General features: G+C 41.9%; 1 protein-coding gene across 15 annotated transcripts in view; it reads right to left on the bottom strand.

Annotated features, from left to right (window-relative positions):
• ZNF618 (zinc finger protein 618) overlaps positions 1-17,249 on the bottom strand; it is a 212,010-nt gene that overhangs the window by 175,784 nt on the left and 18,977 nt on the right. The window contains exon 2 of one of the 15 annotated variants that reach the window (XM_055427640.2): positions 5,752-5,951. The exons of the other annotated variants lie outside the window; for them this stretch is intronic. Coding sequence (XP_055283615.1) covers positions 5,752-5,784 — 33 coding nt within the window. The 5' untranslated portion in view covers positions 5,785-5,951. The remainder of the gene's footprint in view (positions 1-5,751; positions 5,952-17,249) is intronic. 15 annotated transcript variants of the gene reach the window in all.

Below are 17,249 nucleotides of genomic sequence, written 5' to 3'. Positions count from 1 at the left end.
ATTGTTTAAGATTTTATTCAATTCAGGGCATGAGAATATCCATTCTATTTGCTTCCTTCAACTATTCTCCATTTTATTCTATACTAAATTCCACCCCTGGGCCCACATGGCAAGGTCTTATGGGGATCCACATGGGAACATCCACAGGGAAGTTCACCACAACTCTATTTGGGGTAGGGAGGCGGGGAGTTAAGGAACCCTGGTTGGGAAAAATGTGGTGGTTGCACCCAGCAGCTAGAAATAATGTGATGGATTTCAAAAACTCAGAGCCGAGGGACAACAGTGAGAAACACAATGAGATCCAGACACTGAAGCACTGACATCAATTTCTGAAACACGCGCAGGAAACAACAGCACACACTTTTCAAGAACACATAGAAACAAAACAAAAAAAGCACGTTAAAAACACAGCATTAATAGCGTGGAGATGGGAGAAACAGGAGGGGGCCAATGAGAATAAAAAGAAGTAACTAAATAAAGCAAGAAAAGGCTATAATGAGCCAAAAATGATCATGCACAGTAAACTGAGCATAATTAACTTCACCTGTTGCACATGAGTTTAAAAAGGAGGCATTAAAGCAGGTACCATTTGAATACTTATTATGTGTCTGTGCATTATATGTATTACTTCATTTAATCTTCATAATTAGCTCTCATGGGGTTCTCTGCTCTCCAGTTTCTGAAGAGGAAACTAAGGCCCAGAGAGGTTTAGCAACTTGCCCAAGGTCACACAGGGTGAAAGCAAGACTTGAATCCAGGTTGGTTGGCCCCCGAACTTGTGCTCTTCACCCCCGCCGAGGTAGCTGACTCTACTTATCCTTCTTAATGAAGAAAAAAATGGAAGTTCTGCCTTTTCTTCTCAGGAAGTTAGCAGGTAATACACAATCTATATTACACCCCCTCAGACCTCTTATCTGAATGCAAATGAGTGTGCTAAGTCACTTCAGTTAAGTCTGATTCTTTGCAACCCCATGGACTATAGCCCTGCAGGCTCCTCTGTCCATGAGATTCTCCGGGCAAGATACTGGAGTGGGTTGTCATTTCCTCCTCCAGGGAATCTTCCAGACCCAGGGATCAAACCCTCGTCTCTTATGTCTCCTGGATTGGCAGGGGGGTTCCTTACCACTAGCGCCACCTGGGAAGTCCTCAAACGCAAAAAACAAGCCCAAAAAGGCTTTGCAGGAGGCACCCTGAGGCCAAGAAAACCCAAGCCAACGACCCTCATTCTGCAGTACACTTAGTCCGGCTGTTTCAAGACTAGTTAGGAACAAAACAAAAATAATCTGAAAAACAGTAACTTGGAACAGAAGACATGAAGGGCTAGGGACCAAGGGAGTGACGCGAGGGAGGACAAATCTTGCCTCCAGGCTTGTGACCCAGCCCCAAAGATGATGGCAGGGAGGCCTGGGGTCCCACCACGACAAGGCGGTGCTGACGAGCGGCAGGACCCCGGGGAGGCCCTGCACCTTGGCGGGGCCTGCCTCTCAGCTGGGATGGGGACTCGGGCCAGGGAACAAGGGGCTTTGCTGGGCCTGGGTTCGTCACGTCCCGGAAAAGCCCGTGAGGCCCTGGCACGGGTGCTGATGTATCAGCTAATGTCTCATTCAAGTTGTCAGCGTTTTGTTAGAGCCAATTCAGTGGGTAATTAAGGAAAAAGTTGGGACCAGATGGGGAAGCAGATGCTCGCTCAGCCGCAAGTACAGTTCCCTGCAAGTGTCTGGGAACACGCCGGGCTGGCCAAGTGCAGGAGAGGAGGGCTGAAGCAACAGGGCCCAGAGAGGAGAAGGAGAAAGGAGCTGCCCATTTTAAAGATGAAGAAAGTGAGGCCCAGAGAGGCAAGAGGACCTGGAGGCTGCTGGAAGGACGACAGAGGATGAGGGTGAAAGGAAAACCAGAAGCTTGAAGAACAGGGGCTGATCCTGCCATGCAGCAGTACTGGACACGAGGCAGAAGCTACCCCCGCCCAAGCATAGCAGAGGATTTCCAGAAAAAGTGGGAAAGGATGATGCTAGGAGGCAGGAGCCTGGGTTCCAGCCTCAGCTCTGTCACTTCCTTGCCACATCACCTCAGTTAAGTCACTTTGCTGTGCCTCCATTTACTCATCTGTAAAATGGAGGAAAGGACCCCTGTACAGTCCACTCAAAGGACTAATGAAGTTAATCACTGTGCCTAAGTGTTGGGGATAGGAGCCAGAATGCCTGCGTTTGGTTCCTGGCTTCCCTGCTCACCAAATGTGTGACTCATCTCAAACCCGTAAATTGAGAGGAACAATAAGGACTTCACAGGTACGTTGCGAGGATCCAGTGAGTTAATAAGACTTAGTATAGTGCAAGACAGTGTAAGAGCTCAAATGACAGACCCCCTGAAGCAACTATGGAGCCAATAAAGAATGATTACTGATGGCCATGTAGCTAGCTAAAATTACTGCTGTTTCAGGGTTAGGTGAAAAAAGCAGGATATAAAATTGTATGCACTAGGATGATAGCTTTAAAAAAGTACACCTAGAAAAAAGACAAACTTAACAAAGAACCACTAATCATGATTATGAAGTGATGTAACACTGATGGATTTATTTTCCTTTAATTCTCAAGTTTTTAATACATGAATAACTGTTTTCATAGGTAAAAGAGAGGTAAAATACAATGAGTTTTAAATGCGGGGGAAATGCTGGGGCTTCTTCATTGGGTTCCTAAGTTATAAACTAGCGGCACAGAATAAAAACAAAAACCAAAGGCAGTGATTACCTAACATGACCTTGAACCCCAAGACTGCAAAAAGGTGAAAGATGAGAGTCCTACAAGGAAGTGACACAGGACCACCAAAACACTCACAGATGGGCCACAGGAATATAAAAATAGGAGGCACTGTTTATATAAATTTTATATCTAGACCAGGTGAATTAGTCTAACATGAAGGCAATCAGAACAGCAGTTGCCTCTGGGAGAGGAGGTGGCAACTGACAAAGGACACCTTCTGAGAGGCGGAAAGGTTCCAAACTGCAGCAGGGATGCAAGTTACACGAGTGCATGGATGTGAGAGCTGGACCATAAGAAGGCTGAGCACCGAGGGATCGATGCTTCTGAACTGTGGGGCTGGAAAAGACTCTTGAGAGCCCCTTGGACTGCAAGGAGATCCAACCAGTCCATCCTAAAGGAAATCAACCCTGAATGGTTATTGGAAGGACTGATGCTGAAGCTGAAGCTCCAATACTTTGGCCACCTCATGCGAAGAGCCAACTCATTAGAAAAGACCCTGATGTTGGGAAAGACTGAAGGCAGGAGGAGAAGGGGATGACAAAGGATGAGATGGTTGGATGGCATCACCGACTCAATGGACATGAGTCTGAGCAAACTCTGGGAGATGGTGAAGGACGGGGAAGTCTGGCGCTCTGCAGTCCATGGGGTCACAAAGTCGGACACGACTGAGCAACTGAACAACAAATCCCTTTATCAAAACCTTCACTTACTTATGTCCGTTTTACTTATGAAAGTTCTTCCTGAATCAGCTGTAACGGTTTAATAACCACCATCTTCTCTGAGTGGGGAGAGTAGGAGGAGGTACGCATGCTGAAAGAATAGCAGTATATGCCGATGGCTGTTGAAGCTGAACAATCAGCCATGAAGGGTCATTATACAACTTTGCTCTGCACACTTTTGAAATTTTCCCTAATCACGTTTTTAAATAGGAGGAAAAGAGTATGGCGGCTTTCTCAAAAAATTAAACATGGAATTACTATATGATCCAGCAATTTCACTTCTGGGTATATACCCCAAAGAATTGAAAACAGAATCTCAAAGAGACAATATTACACTCATGTTCATTGAGGTATTACTCAAGACAGTCAAAATGTGGAAGCAACCAAAGTGTCCACAGATATATCAGTTCAGTTCAGTCGCTCAGTCGTGTCCGACTCTCCGCGACCCCATGAATCACAGCACGCCAGGCCTCCCTGTCCATCACCAACTCCCGGAGTTCACTCAAACTCATGTCCACAGAGTCGGTGATGCCATCCAGCCATCTCATTCTCCGTCGTCCCCTTCTCCTCCCACCCCCAACCTTTCCCAGCATCAGAGTCTTTTCCAGTGAGTCAACTCGTCGCATGAGGTGGCCAAAGTATTGCAGCTTCAGCTTTAGCATCAGTCCCTCCAATGAACATCCAGGATTGATCTCCTCTAGAATGGACTGGTTGGATCTCCTTGCAGTATAAGGGACTCTCAAGAGTCTTCTCCAACACCACAGTTCAAAAGCATCGATTCTTCGGCGATCAGATATATAGACAAACAAAATTTGGTATATACATGCAATGGGATACTACTCAGCCTGAAAAAGGAAGGAAATTCTGACACATGCGACACGTGAATGAACTTTTGAGAACATTATGCTGAGTGAAATAAGCCAGTCACAAAGACACACGCTGTATGATTCCTTTCATATAAGACACTCAGAGTAGTCAAATTCACAGACAAAAAGTAGAATGGGAGTTGCCAGGGGCCAGGAGAAGTGGGCGATGAGGAATTGGCTAATGAATAGAGTTTCAGTTTTGCAAGATGAGAAAGTTCTAGAGATTGACAGCACAGCAGTGTGAATGTACCTAACACTACTGAACGGCACACATAAAAATGGTGAAGATGATAAATTTTATGTTATTAGTATTTTACCACAATTAAAAACTAAAAGGAGATCCTAAAATTTAAAAGATGATTTCACACACACAAGCTGCCTACTAAAGGCTCTTGTGCTAGATGTTAGGGACATGGGAACAAATCAAAGAGCATCCCAGTAGATCATCTCACAGCCACCCTCCTTGAGATTCCAACCCAGAATTGCTAAATGAAAGCCAAAGGCAGCTGGGAGTTAAATGGAGGGGCTGTGACAGAAGCTACTGAAAACCCTCCTTGATGGCATTTCCACAGAGAAATCCCAGGGACAGCTATGCTTCTTCCAGGTAGAGCTTTTCAACTCAACCCCAATCCCATCAGAAAAGAATCTGGGCACAGCCCACTGGGTACATCACAGTGTTGCTCCATTCAACCAAACGATGGTACCCAGACTCAGAAAACCTACAGCCCCATCAACTTCAGGCTGCCACATCACTCATCCATCGTATCAGCTTTCACCATCCAGCCCTCCCCCTTCACCCCAGGATCTAAGGAAGCAGCTACCGACACCATTTTAAAGTACATTCCAGACCAAAACATACCCTTCCTTATTTAACATGAATAAATGACACAAATAGGGGGAGGGCAAAGGAAACAAAACTCTGTTAACAAAAAGAAGGAGACAAGTCTTCCACTCAAGACGCAGAAACAGGACATATAAAACATAGTTTTACTCCAGGAAACGGAAATAAACTTGAGATACACTCTCTTTTGCCCCCTCAATAAAATTAAAGAAAATAAGAGCAGAGTGAAATGAAAAGGAAGCTCAAGGAATTAAGAAGAAAGAACAAGGAACCAAATAATGCCACTGAAGAATTAAAACCAGCATCAGAAGTAATAAACAAACTATCAGCACAGAAAACTGAGTATGTGATGCAAAGGATAAGCTTGAGAGGCACTCAAAAAACTCAGAGGAAATAAATAGAGAGAGGTTAAAATCATCAAAAGAAGAGAACATTATGGAAAACAAACAACAGGGATATATAGATATAAATGATCAAATGTCATTTCAAAAAAAGATGAGACCAGGGGAACATATGGGACAAAAATTTCCTATTATTAAGACCTAAGTCTGTAGACTGAATGTACATACCATGTATTTAGCTAATGAGTTGCATGCGTGCATGCTAAGTCTCTCCAGTCATGTCTGACTCTCTGCGACTCCTTGGACTGCAGCTCACCAGGCTCCTCTGTCCATGGGATTCTCCAGGCAAGAATACTGGAGTGGATTTCCACGCTCTCCTCCAGGGGATCGTCCCAACCCAGGGATCAAACCTGCATCTCCTGTGGCTCCTGCAATGCAGGCAGATTCTTTAGCATTGAGCCACCAGGGAAGCCCAGCAAATGAATTAAAAGACACCAAACACAGATATTGCACGAAATAACCCTGGGATTTCAAGGGTGAAAAAGAATAGGACAGGCATTCAGGAAGGTCAGGGATGGGGTGCAGGAATAAACCACAAAAGTGAAATCCCACTTCTTCAATATTAACAACGTAAGGCTACAGAACATCCATAAAGCACTGAGAGAAAAAGCACGTAACACAAAATGCCCTATTCATTAAAAGATGCCACTGACACAAGGAATCAAAAATGTCTCCTTAGTTACACTAACACTTAGCAAAAAGAAAACTATAATTAGAAAAAAGATGTTAAAAAAAAAAACACATTACGTATTATAATAAATAGAAACGGAGTAAGTTCCAAAAGACACAGATATTCAGACTCTGAGTTTTTAAATATAAAAAATTACAAGCAATCTGACAGAAATATAGCAACTGTTAAAGGGCATGCTGCTGCTGCTAAGTCACGTCAGTCGTGTCCGACTCTTCGCGACCCCATGGACTGCAGCCCACCAGGCTCCTCCGTCCATGGGATCTTCCAGGCAAGAGTACTGGAATGGGGTGCCGTTGCCTTCTCCGTTAAAGGGCATAAAAAGGTTAAAAGTGAAATAAATATATAAAATTTTATCAGGTAAATTCCAACAACACAAAGTAGGAAGTGCTTTATAAATTTCACTAAAGGTGAAAACAGAAAAAGCATTATAAAAATCAGAAAAACTAGAAATGAAAGTAGAAAGCATAAAACAGTCAAAGTGAAAGTCGCTCAGCTGTGTCCGACTCTTTGCGACCCCATGGACTATACAGTTCATGGAATTCTCTAGGCCAGAATACTGAAGTAGCTAGTCTTTCCCTTCTCCAGGGGATCTTCCCAACCCAGGGATTGAACCCAGGTCTCCCGCATTGCAGGCAGATTCTTTACCAGCTGAGCCACAACAGAAGCCCAATAATACTGGAGTGGGTAGACTTTCCCTTCTCCAGCAAATCTTCCTGACCCAGGAATCGAACCAGGGTCTCCTGTATTGCAGGCAGTTTCTTTACCAACTAAGCTATCAGGGAAGCCCTATAAAATAGGTCAAGGAGGGCTAATTTTTACAGATTAAGGGTACAATCAATCCATAATAAAATGTAGTAAGCAGGTAAATTTCTGTTAACCTTACCTAACTAATAAAAATATGAAGTAAAATATAAAGAAAAAAAGGTAAAATCAAAAGAAATATAGTATGGAAAGACAGTAAGAAATTCTCAAATTCTTAAAATATTAATGGAAAAGCAACATGACTGGGGCACTACAAGGATCTGAAAAATGTAATTAATAATGCTGATGACACATAAAATTGAGAAATATATGAATATGGCAAATAAAAAATCCTAAAAGTGGACAGCAAAGAGATCAAACCAGTCAATCCTAAAGAAAATCAACCCTGAATTTTCACTGGAAGGACTGGTGCTGAAGCTGAAGCTCCAATGCTTTGGCCACCTGATGCAAACAGCCGACTCGTTGGAAAAGACCCTGATGATGGGAAAGATTGAAGGCAAAAGGAGAAGGTGGCAGCACAGGAGGAGATGGTTAGATAGTAGGACCAACTCAGTGGACATGAATTTGAGCAAACTCCAGGAGATAATGGAGGACAGGGAGGTCTGGCGTGCTGCAGTCCATGGGGTCACAAAGAGTCGGACGTGACTTAGAGACTGAACAACAAAAAAAGTGTAAATTACTACTTTTACAAGCAAATAAAATATTTACACAAACTAATACTTAGAAAGGAATCCAGTAATGTCTACAAATTACCAAAAACAGAACTAACACTAGCAACATTCTCTGACAATAAGCTAAAAATGAATAAAAATAAACAGCAGTGTAAAAAAGGGAATCACACAAAAATTAAATTATACTTTGAAATAATCTGCAGGCTAAAGAGCATCAAAACTAAAATTACAGAATATTTAGAGGAGAAAATAGTAACAATACTTCACAGTAAGGTTTATGGAATGTGACCAAAAACGTACTCAGAGGAAAATTCATTGATTAAGCACTTTTATTACTAAACAGAAAAAAATAGAGAGCTAAGGATTCCATTTTTAAAAAATCTAAAGAAAGAAGGGTAGATTTATTTCACATATATATAATAATTTGGAAATATTTTAAGTAGCTAGAATTGATAAGTAACTTTAAAATTTTAAGAGGTGGAATACAAAAATAACAAGTAGGCCTGGATATTAGTATTCAACCAAAAACTAAAGAAAAAAAAAAATACAAGAAAATCAGATGAAGAAATATAAACAGAGAACACTATATATATATATGCACACACACACACATATTCTGGTTTATGCAAATACAATTCAAATTCTTGATGAAATAAATAAATCTCTAAGAAAATATAAATAACCCAAACTATTTCAACAAGAGCAAAAGCCAAAAAGTTATTAAAGAAAGGGAAACAGTGGAAAATAATTATCTCTAAAGCCTAAAAAGATAGAAAGTTTTAAAGACAAGTCTTTTTAAACTTTCAAAAGATAGATAATTCCCGTGCAATATAAATCATTCCTGGCAAGGACTACAAATAAACATCTGGCATGCATGCTTAAACTCTCATTTCCTACACTCTTCCAAAACACTAAATTGTTTACACATGACAGGGACTCAGAATCCTTCTCAACACAGCAGTCTCAGCAGCCACCACCAATAGGAACACAATCTGAAATGTATTTATCCTCCTGTTCCAGATCATTGAAAATGATGGAAAGCCTTCCAATTTACAACCCACTGTACTAGCAAACCTCACATAAAAAAAAATGCCAAAAACAGACACTAAAAATAAAACTGCAGGACAATCTCACCAATGAATATAGACACAAAACACTGCAAAATGGACTCAGGATGTATTAAAATAATGAAACACCATGAACAAAATGGGTTCCTTCTAGAATGGTTTAATATTAGGAAATCTATTAATATAATTCATCACATCAGCAGATCAAAGTAAGAAAAACATATGGCCATCTGGGTACATAATGAAAAGACATTTGTTAAAAATTCATCATCCCTTCCCCCTCATTACTAAATAGCTTTATAGTGGGGGAGGGGATGATTCACACTCCACTGCAAAGGAAAAATTCAAACACAGAAAAGTAAAAATCACTCCTAAATCATACCACTCACCTTCATCTTGAAACAACTTTAAAAAGATGGAGAGAGAAAGAGGGAGGGAGCGACAGAGAGAAGAGAAAGAAAGAGAAACTAACTCTTAGCAGCTCAGAAAGATACCTGCTCAGTGATAAAGAATACACATCAGAAACCAAAATAAAACTTCGAACTTGATTATGAAATGCTAAAATGCTTCCCACTAAAATAAGAAGATAATACAAGAATACCTGCTATCCCCACAATTATGCAAATGGCTCTAGAAGATCTAGTCAACCCATACTATACGCGGGAGAAAAGAAGGACAATATTGTAGAACAAGAAGGGAAATGAGTGCTGTTTGCATATATTATCGCCTACCTGGGAACCCCAGGAAACTGCTGGAACTAAGACAATACGGTACATTATACGTCACAACAAAAACGGCACATAAAAACTGGTAGCTTTTCCATCGCTTGCGTTAATTAGGTAAAATATACAATGAGAGAAACTACCCCGCTTACAACTGCAGTCAAAAACATCAAATACCTAGCAAGATACTTAGAAATAAATGTTCAAAACTTATGTGGCAAACTACAGACTTTTACTGAGGGTCGTATAAAGGAACATGAATGCAAAGAGACCCTGTTACTGGGCAGAGAAACACAGTACTAGGAGTATGCCCTTCCCACTCAGTTTGGTGCATATATGTATTTAATGCGATTCAAGTCACAAGGCAATTTTTACCTTGAAGAAAGTGATTCTCAAGTTCATCTGGTAGAATATGAGAGAGAGACAAATGAGAATTTTGAAAACGAGACAATTGGGAGAGATGTTTACTAAATTATCTTAAAAGCAACGTTATCCGAAATGAGGTGGTACTAGAACTAAAGTTTATACACAGCAGGATGCATTGGGTCTGTTTCTGGACTGTAATCTGTTCTATTTATCTCCCTGTTCAATGTCTATGCCAGTTCCACCCACATTTCATTATCACCGCTTTAAGGTATTTTAATGTATATAATTGAAAAAGATGGCCTCTCATCTCCTGGTTACAGTACTACACAGTTAATTCAATTCCTCAATAACCACAGAACCACCCAGCCATGGATTAGGTGGGGCCCAGGAAGCCATGCAGCCCTGAGGTAGCAAAGGTGAGCTAAGCCACCACCACACTGCCTTCCAGTGGCAGACATCACCAATCAATCTCAGCACCTCTTGCCCACTATGGGGTATGCACAGAACCCATTACCAACCAGAGACAGAAGTCACAATAAATCCACTGGACATCTCTAAAGTTCAATCTCTTCATTGTATGGATGTGTTTTTTTCCCCCTAAAAACTTTGGACACCTCATGCGATGAGTTGACTCACTGGAAAAGACTCTGATGCTAGGAAAGGTTGGGGGCGGGAGGAGAAGGGGACGACAGAGAATGAGATGGCTGGATGGCATCACCGACTCTGTGGACATGAGTCTGAGTGAACCCCGGGAGTTGGTGATGGACAGGGAGGCCTGGCGTGCTGTGATCCATGGGGTCGCGGAGAGTCAGACACGACTGAGCAACTGAACTGAACTGAACTGAATCCTCATGACAATTCTGCAAAGCAGAGCAGAAAAAGGCTTGTTATCTTTTATTTTAGACAACAATGTTTCCAATAGGGAAAATAATACCCTCAACTCAGCTAAAGCCTGATAAGGGGCAGAGCCCTCAACGGTCCATCTTTCACATCCAGTCCTATGGTCCTTCTACTCTCTATGTCCTACTCCCCAAACGGAGGCAGATAGATGACAAGTGAGACTATACAAAGTTTCCATCCTCTGTGCAAGGAAAAAATAAAACAACTAATTAGCCAAGCTGAGCCTTATGCTTATGCTGGAGGTAGTGTGTGTCAAGCACTGTTCTAGTGTTGTCAGTATTTCCTTACCTAATTCTCACCAAACCCATTTTACAGATGAGGAAACTGACACAAAGAAGGTTAAGTAATTTTCCCAGAGGCATGTGGTCTAAAAGGGGCAGATCTGGGTTTGAATCCAGGTAGCCTCACTAGACCTAGAGCCAGACATCTTGGAATGTGAAGTCAAGTGGGCCTCAGAAAGCATCACTACGAACAAAGCTAGTGGAGGTGATGGAATTCCATTGAGCTATTTCAAATCCTGAAAGATGATGCTGTGAAAGTGCTGCACTCAATATGCCAGCAAATTTGGAAAACTCAGCAGTGACCACAGGACTGGAAAAGGTCAGTCTTCATTCCAATCCCAAAGAAAGGCAATGCCAAAGAATGCTCAAACTACTGCACAATTGCACTCATCTCACAAGCTAGTAAAGTCATGCTCAAAATTCTCCAAGCCAGGCTTCAGCAATATGTGAACCGTGAACTCCCAGATGTTCAAGCAGGTTTTAGAATACACAAAGGCACCAGAGATCAAATTGCAACATCCGCTGGATCATGGAGAAAGCAAGAGAGTTCCAGAGAAACATCTATTTCTGCTTTATTGACTATGCCAAGCCTTTGACTGTGCGGATCACAATAAACTGTGGAACATTCTGAAAGAGATGGGAATACCAGACCACCTGACCTGCCTCTTGAGAAACCTGTATGCAGGTCAGGAAGCAACAGTCAGAACTGGACATGAACAACAGACTGGTTCCAAATAGGAAAAGGAGTACGTCAAGGCTGTATATTGTCACCTTGCTTATTTAACTTATATGCAGAGTACATCATGAGGAACGCTGGGCTGGAAGAAGCACAAGCTGGAATCAAGATTGCTGGGAGAAATATCAATAACCTCAGATATGCAGATGACACTACCCTTATGGCAGAAAGTGAAGAGGAACTCAAAATGATGAAAGTGAAAGAGGAGAGTGAAAAGGTTGGCTTGAAGCTCAACATTCAGAAAACAAAGATCATGGCATCTGGTCCCATCACTTCATGGGAAATAGATGGAAAAACAGTGGAAACAGTGTCAGACTTTATTTTGGGGGGCTCCAAAATCACTGCAGATGCTGATTGCAGCCATGAAATTAAAAGACACTTACTCCTTGGAAGGAAAGTTATGACCAACCTTGATAGTATATTAAAAAGCAAAAAAAAAAATAAAAATAAAAAGCAGAGACATTACTTTGCCAACAAAGGTCCGTCTAGTCAAGGCTATGGTTTTTCCCGTGGTCATGTATGGATGTGAGAGTTGGACTGTGAAGAAAGCTGATCGCCGAAGAATTGATGCTTTTGAACTGTGGTGTTGGAGAAGACTCTTGAGAGTCCCTTGGACTGCAAGGAGATCCAACCAGTCCATTCTAAAGGAGATCAATCCTGGGTATTCATTGGAGGGACTGATGCTGAAGCTGAAACTGCAATACTTTGGCCACCTCATGCAACGAGTTGACTCATTGGAAAAGACTCTGATGCTAGGAAAGGTTGGGGGTGGGAGGAGAAGGGGACGACAGAGAATGAGATGGCTGGATGGCATCACCGACTCTGTGGACATGAGTTTGAGTGAACTCCGGGAGTTGGTGATGTACAGGGACGCCTGGCGTGCTGTGATTCATGGGGTCGCGGAGAGTCGGACACGACTGAGTGACTGAACTGAACTGAACTGAGCCTCACTATGGCCTTCCCTGGTGGCTCAGATGTTAAAGCATCCACCTGCAATGCGGGAGACCTGGAATCGATCCCTGGGTTGGGAAGATCCCCTGGAGGAGGGCATGGCAACCCACTCCAGTATTCTTGCCTGGAGAATCCCATGGACAGAGGAGCCTGGTTGGTACAGTATATGGGGTTGCAAAGTCAGACACAACTGAGGGACTCATAAACACAGCACAGCCTGACTATATAGTGTACATCCTGAGTCACTCTGCTTCTCAGAGCAGTCACCTAATGACTGTTTCTCCTGGGCCCAGAGCAGCACCAGCATCTGTGCTTGGTCCCACGCTACGTACTCCTACCAGACCTAATGCTGGGCTGATATAAAATTACACTGCAAGGAACATCTTCATACACAAAATATTTTGATATTTTAAAATCCTCTCCTTCAGATATATTCCCAGAGATGGACTATTGGGCCAAGGAACGATATTAGTTCAACACATTTCCATAATACACATACACACCCAGAGTTTTGGTCATTCCTTACATAGGTAATCACTGGTACTAAGCTTTGGGAATCTGTTGATTTGGAAAAGAAATATAGTAAGTTCTTCAAAAAGTGTTTTGTCAACTCACTCTATTATTATGAAAGAGGTTCAAGTTCAATGAAGAAAAATAGACCTATACTCCTATACCCCTCTGAGATAATCTACATTAATGATTTTGCTCCTTGTGGCTCACTGGAACCCCTGAGCCTTCTAATCAGTGTTGGAAACTGCTCCAAGCTCATCACCAAGTTCAGCTCACCAATTCAGGAGCTCCACAGCTGCCTGCTCATGCATTCACATCTTTAATGAGAAGTGACAAAAATCACCATTCAGCATGAGGACAGGGAAGCCAGGCAGGCAGGACATACCTGATTTACTTTAACCTCACCTGCTGGACAGGAGGGGGAAAGAAGCTTTGGGTTCCACTTCCTTAGGACAGCTGGGAGGTCATGGCAGGAGAATCTGACGCCAGATTTTCAGGGCCCTTCAGGCTAGCAGTTTTCAAACAGCAGGTGATAAACCACTGTTGGGTCTTGAAATCAGTTTAACGAGTCACAGTCAGTATTTTTAAAAAACAGAACGGGAATTATCACAATGTACTACAAGTGGTCAAGTATAAATACTGTTCCCGGCTTTTGCTTTATTTCTATGAGTACATATGTGTACGTAAGTGAAAGTGAAAAAGTCAAAGTCGCTCGGCCGTGTCCAACTCTTTGCGATCCTATGGACTATACAGTCCATGGAATTCTCCAGGCCAGAATACTGGAGCGGGTAGCCTTTCCCATCTCCAGGGGATCTTCCCAACTCAGGGATCGAACCCAGATCTCCCATATGGCAGGAGGATTCTTTACCAGCTGAGCCACAAGGGAAGCAGTTTTCAAACAGCAGGTCATGACCCACTGTTGGGTCTCAAAATCAATTTAACGAGTCACAGCCAGAATTTTTAAAAAACAGAACAGGAATTACCACAATGTATCGCTAGTCGTTAAGCGTAAAATACCATCCCCTGCTATTGCTTTATTTCTATGAGTACATATGCGTGTGTGAGAGGGTGACAAAATGCATTTCCTCCTATGGCTCAGTCATGAGAGTCTGACAGCCAGTGCCCAGCACAGCTCCTCCCTTGCTCTGAGACTCTGAACAAGTCGGGGGAGGAACGAGACGGCATTTGCAAAAGCACTTTGCAGGGTTGAAATACCATTCTACCTGAGACCAGTTTACCAAAGACGGGCTTTCTTCCTGTCTTCCCTTGCCCCTTCCTTCCCCTGCCCCTTTCTTCCCCCAGCCCCTCAGAGACAACAGTTCCGATTTAACTGAACATTCTGGTGGGCCCACATAAAGGTTATAACCATATTTGGGCAGAATTTTGTGACACATCAGCTTTCAAAGAATTAGATTTATAATAAAATATACTGGGCTTCCCTGGTAGCTCAGTCGGTAAAGAATCTGCCTGCAATGCAGGAGACCTGGGTTCAATCCCTGGGTCAGGAAGATCCCCTGGAGAAGGGAATGACAACCCACTCCAGTATTCTTGCCTAGAGAATCCTATGGACAGAGGAGCCTGGCAGGCTACAGTCCACGACGTCTCAAGAGTCAGACACGACTTAGTAACTAAACCACCACCATACTTGATGCCAAAAATTCACTAAAAGTTAAGTTCATCTTTCTTTGGTGATTCACACTTATTTCACTGGCCCAAAATGTACTGCTCCATCCTTTCTCCTACAGATCCTTTTTTAGACCCGAAAGCCCTATCTATCCTTCAAAGCCAAGCACAAATGCCACTTCCTCCAGAAAGCTGCCCAGGATTTTAACAGGATTCATCCTTCCCTCCACCCAACATCCTCAGTATCCAGTTTCAGAGCACTAAGCACTTTACACAGCACATTACAGACAGCTGTAAAGGGAATCCATATTGATTCAACACCTTGGCACCTATCAAGGGTTGTCACCCATAGTTGGAACAAATATTTAATGGATGGTTGAAATAATTCAGAAGATATTTAGGATGTCAAAAGACAATCATCATCCAAAAACGGATTATCAACATAAATGCAGAAAAAAATAATTAGAGAATTCTGGCTAATAAAATGAAATTAAAAATAATTTACTAAAAAATACATGTTGATATAAATAAATAAGGATAAACATTAAACTATCAGAGATCATCTTGGAAAAGTATGAAATTATGGAATCCTTTCTTTTTTGTATATATATATTCTAGGTTTCCTCATTGAACAGGAATTCCTTTCATGATAATAAGGTCAACAAAACGTGTTTGAAGAATTTACTGTAGTTCTTTTCCAAATTAACAGAGGTTTCTAAAGCTTAGAGACAATAAATACCCAAAACTAATATCTATCCTTGACCCAGTAACCTCTCTTTGGGAATATATCCAAAAGGGATGGCCTTAAAATATCAGAATATTTAATATAAGATGTTCATTACAATGTAATTTTTAAATTTTATTTATTCACGGCTGTGCTAGGTCTTTGCTGTTGCACACAGACTTTCTTTAGTTGCAGCAAGTGGGGGTTCCTCTCCAGTCGTAGCGCGAGGGTTTCTCACTGCAGCGGCTTCTCTTGTTCTGGAGCGCAGGCTCTACAGTGCACAGGCTTCAGTAGTTGCAACACTTGGGCTCAACAGTGGCAGCCCACGGGCTTTGTGGCCCACAGGGTTAGTTGCCCTGAGGCATGTAGGATCTTCCGGGACCAGGGATCAAACTAGTGGCCCCTGCACTGCAAGGTGGAATCCCATCCACTGGACCACCAGGGAAGCACCCTTTACAGGGTACTTTTATAAAAGAGAAAAAACAGGACCAACCTAAACGTTCACCAACAGCCTATGGGTTAAGTAAACTATTTTTGCTCTCTTCTGTGAATACTGTGCAATCTTGAAAAATGATGGATTATGAAGACAAAGAAAAACAGGAGAAGGAAAAGACAGGAGGCAGAACTCTAATTCATTATGATTCAAACAATAAAAATATGCTTATTAAGTAATTAGAAGGAAATGTACCAAAACAGTGAATATATGGGGGCTGGAATATATTTAGCACAATTTTTTTTTTCTCTACTTTCTGATTTATCTGTAATATCATTAGGTTACTTTAATTATTTAAAAATTAGTTTATTAAAACAAACATTAGCATACATCTAACTGCAGCCAGGAAATAATCTGTTTAAAAATACCTGTTTCGGATAAGCCATGAGTTGCTTCCCTTTCAATTCAAGAAGCACATACTAGCACCACTCTGTGCCAGGAACGATGAGCATCAAGGTATGCACGATCTCTAAGGGGAGATGTCCATGCATCCAAAGACACGGCATGTTGTTAAAGGAACTCCACAGGCTCTAAAGTTGTTCAGACTTAGGCTCCAATCTCCACTCTGCCACATCCCCATGGTGAACGAAAGCGCCAATTACCTACCTATGGCAAGTTACCTAACCTTATGAACCACAGAGTGGGTATCAGTGAGAGCCCGTCCAATCAAAGAGCCCACCAGAAAGCTGCCCCAATTCAGTAAGCACTGCAGGTGGCAATTTATATGCTAGTTTATAAGTCTGTTCTTAAAATATGATTAACGTTTAAAGTGATCAAATTAAAACAGTGCTATACCTGTACAGCCAGAGAACATAAGAGTCCAGAAATAGACCTAAGTATATGGAAATTTAATATAAGATTAAAATGGCATTTCAAATAGGGGAGGAAAAGATGGATCATTCAATTATTGATGTTGCAGCAAGCAGCTCACCATTTGGAAAAAAATACAAAGCCTGATCCCTATGCCCCTCTCTATGCTCTTTAATGTATTAAAACAAATACATTCCAGATGGATGAACAATTTAAACGTAAAACAAAACTTACATGAAATAACAGAAAAAATAAGGGTGACTATTTCTAGAAACAGACTTAGAACCCTACAGATACCAAAGGGGAAAAGCGGGGTGGGATGAACTGGGACACTGGGACTGACATATATACACTACCAA

Source organism: Moschus berezovskii, chromosome 7 (assembly GCF_049115385.1).
Source record: "Moschus berezovskii isolate FMDL1 chromosome 7, NW_MosBer_1.0, whole genome shotgun sequence".
NCBI classification, from domain to species: Eukaryota; Metazoa; Chordata; class Mammalia; order Artiodactyla; family Moschidae; genus Moschus; species Moschus berezovskii.
This window is presented reverse-complemented; position numbering and strand designations above follow the sequence as displayed.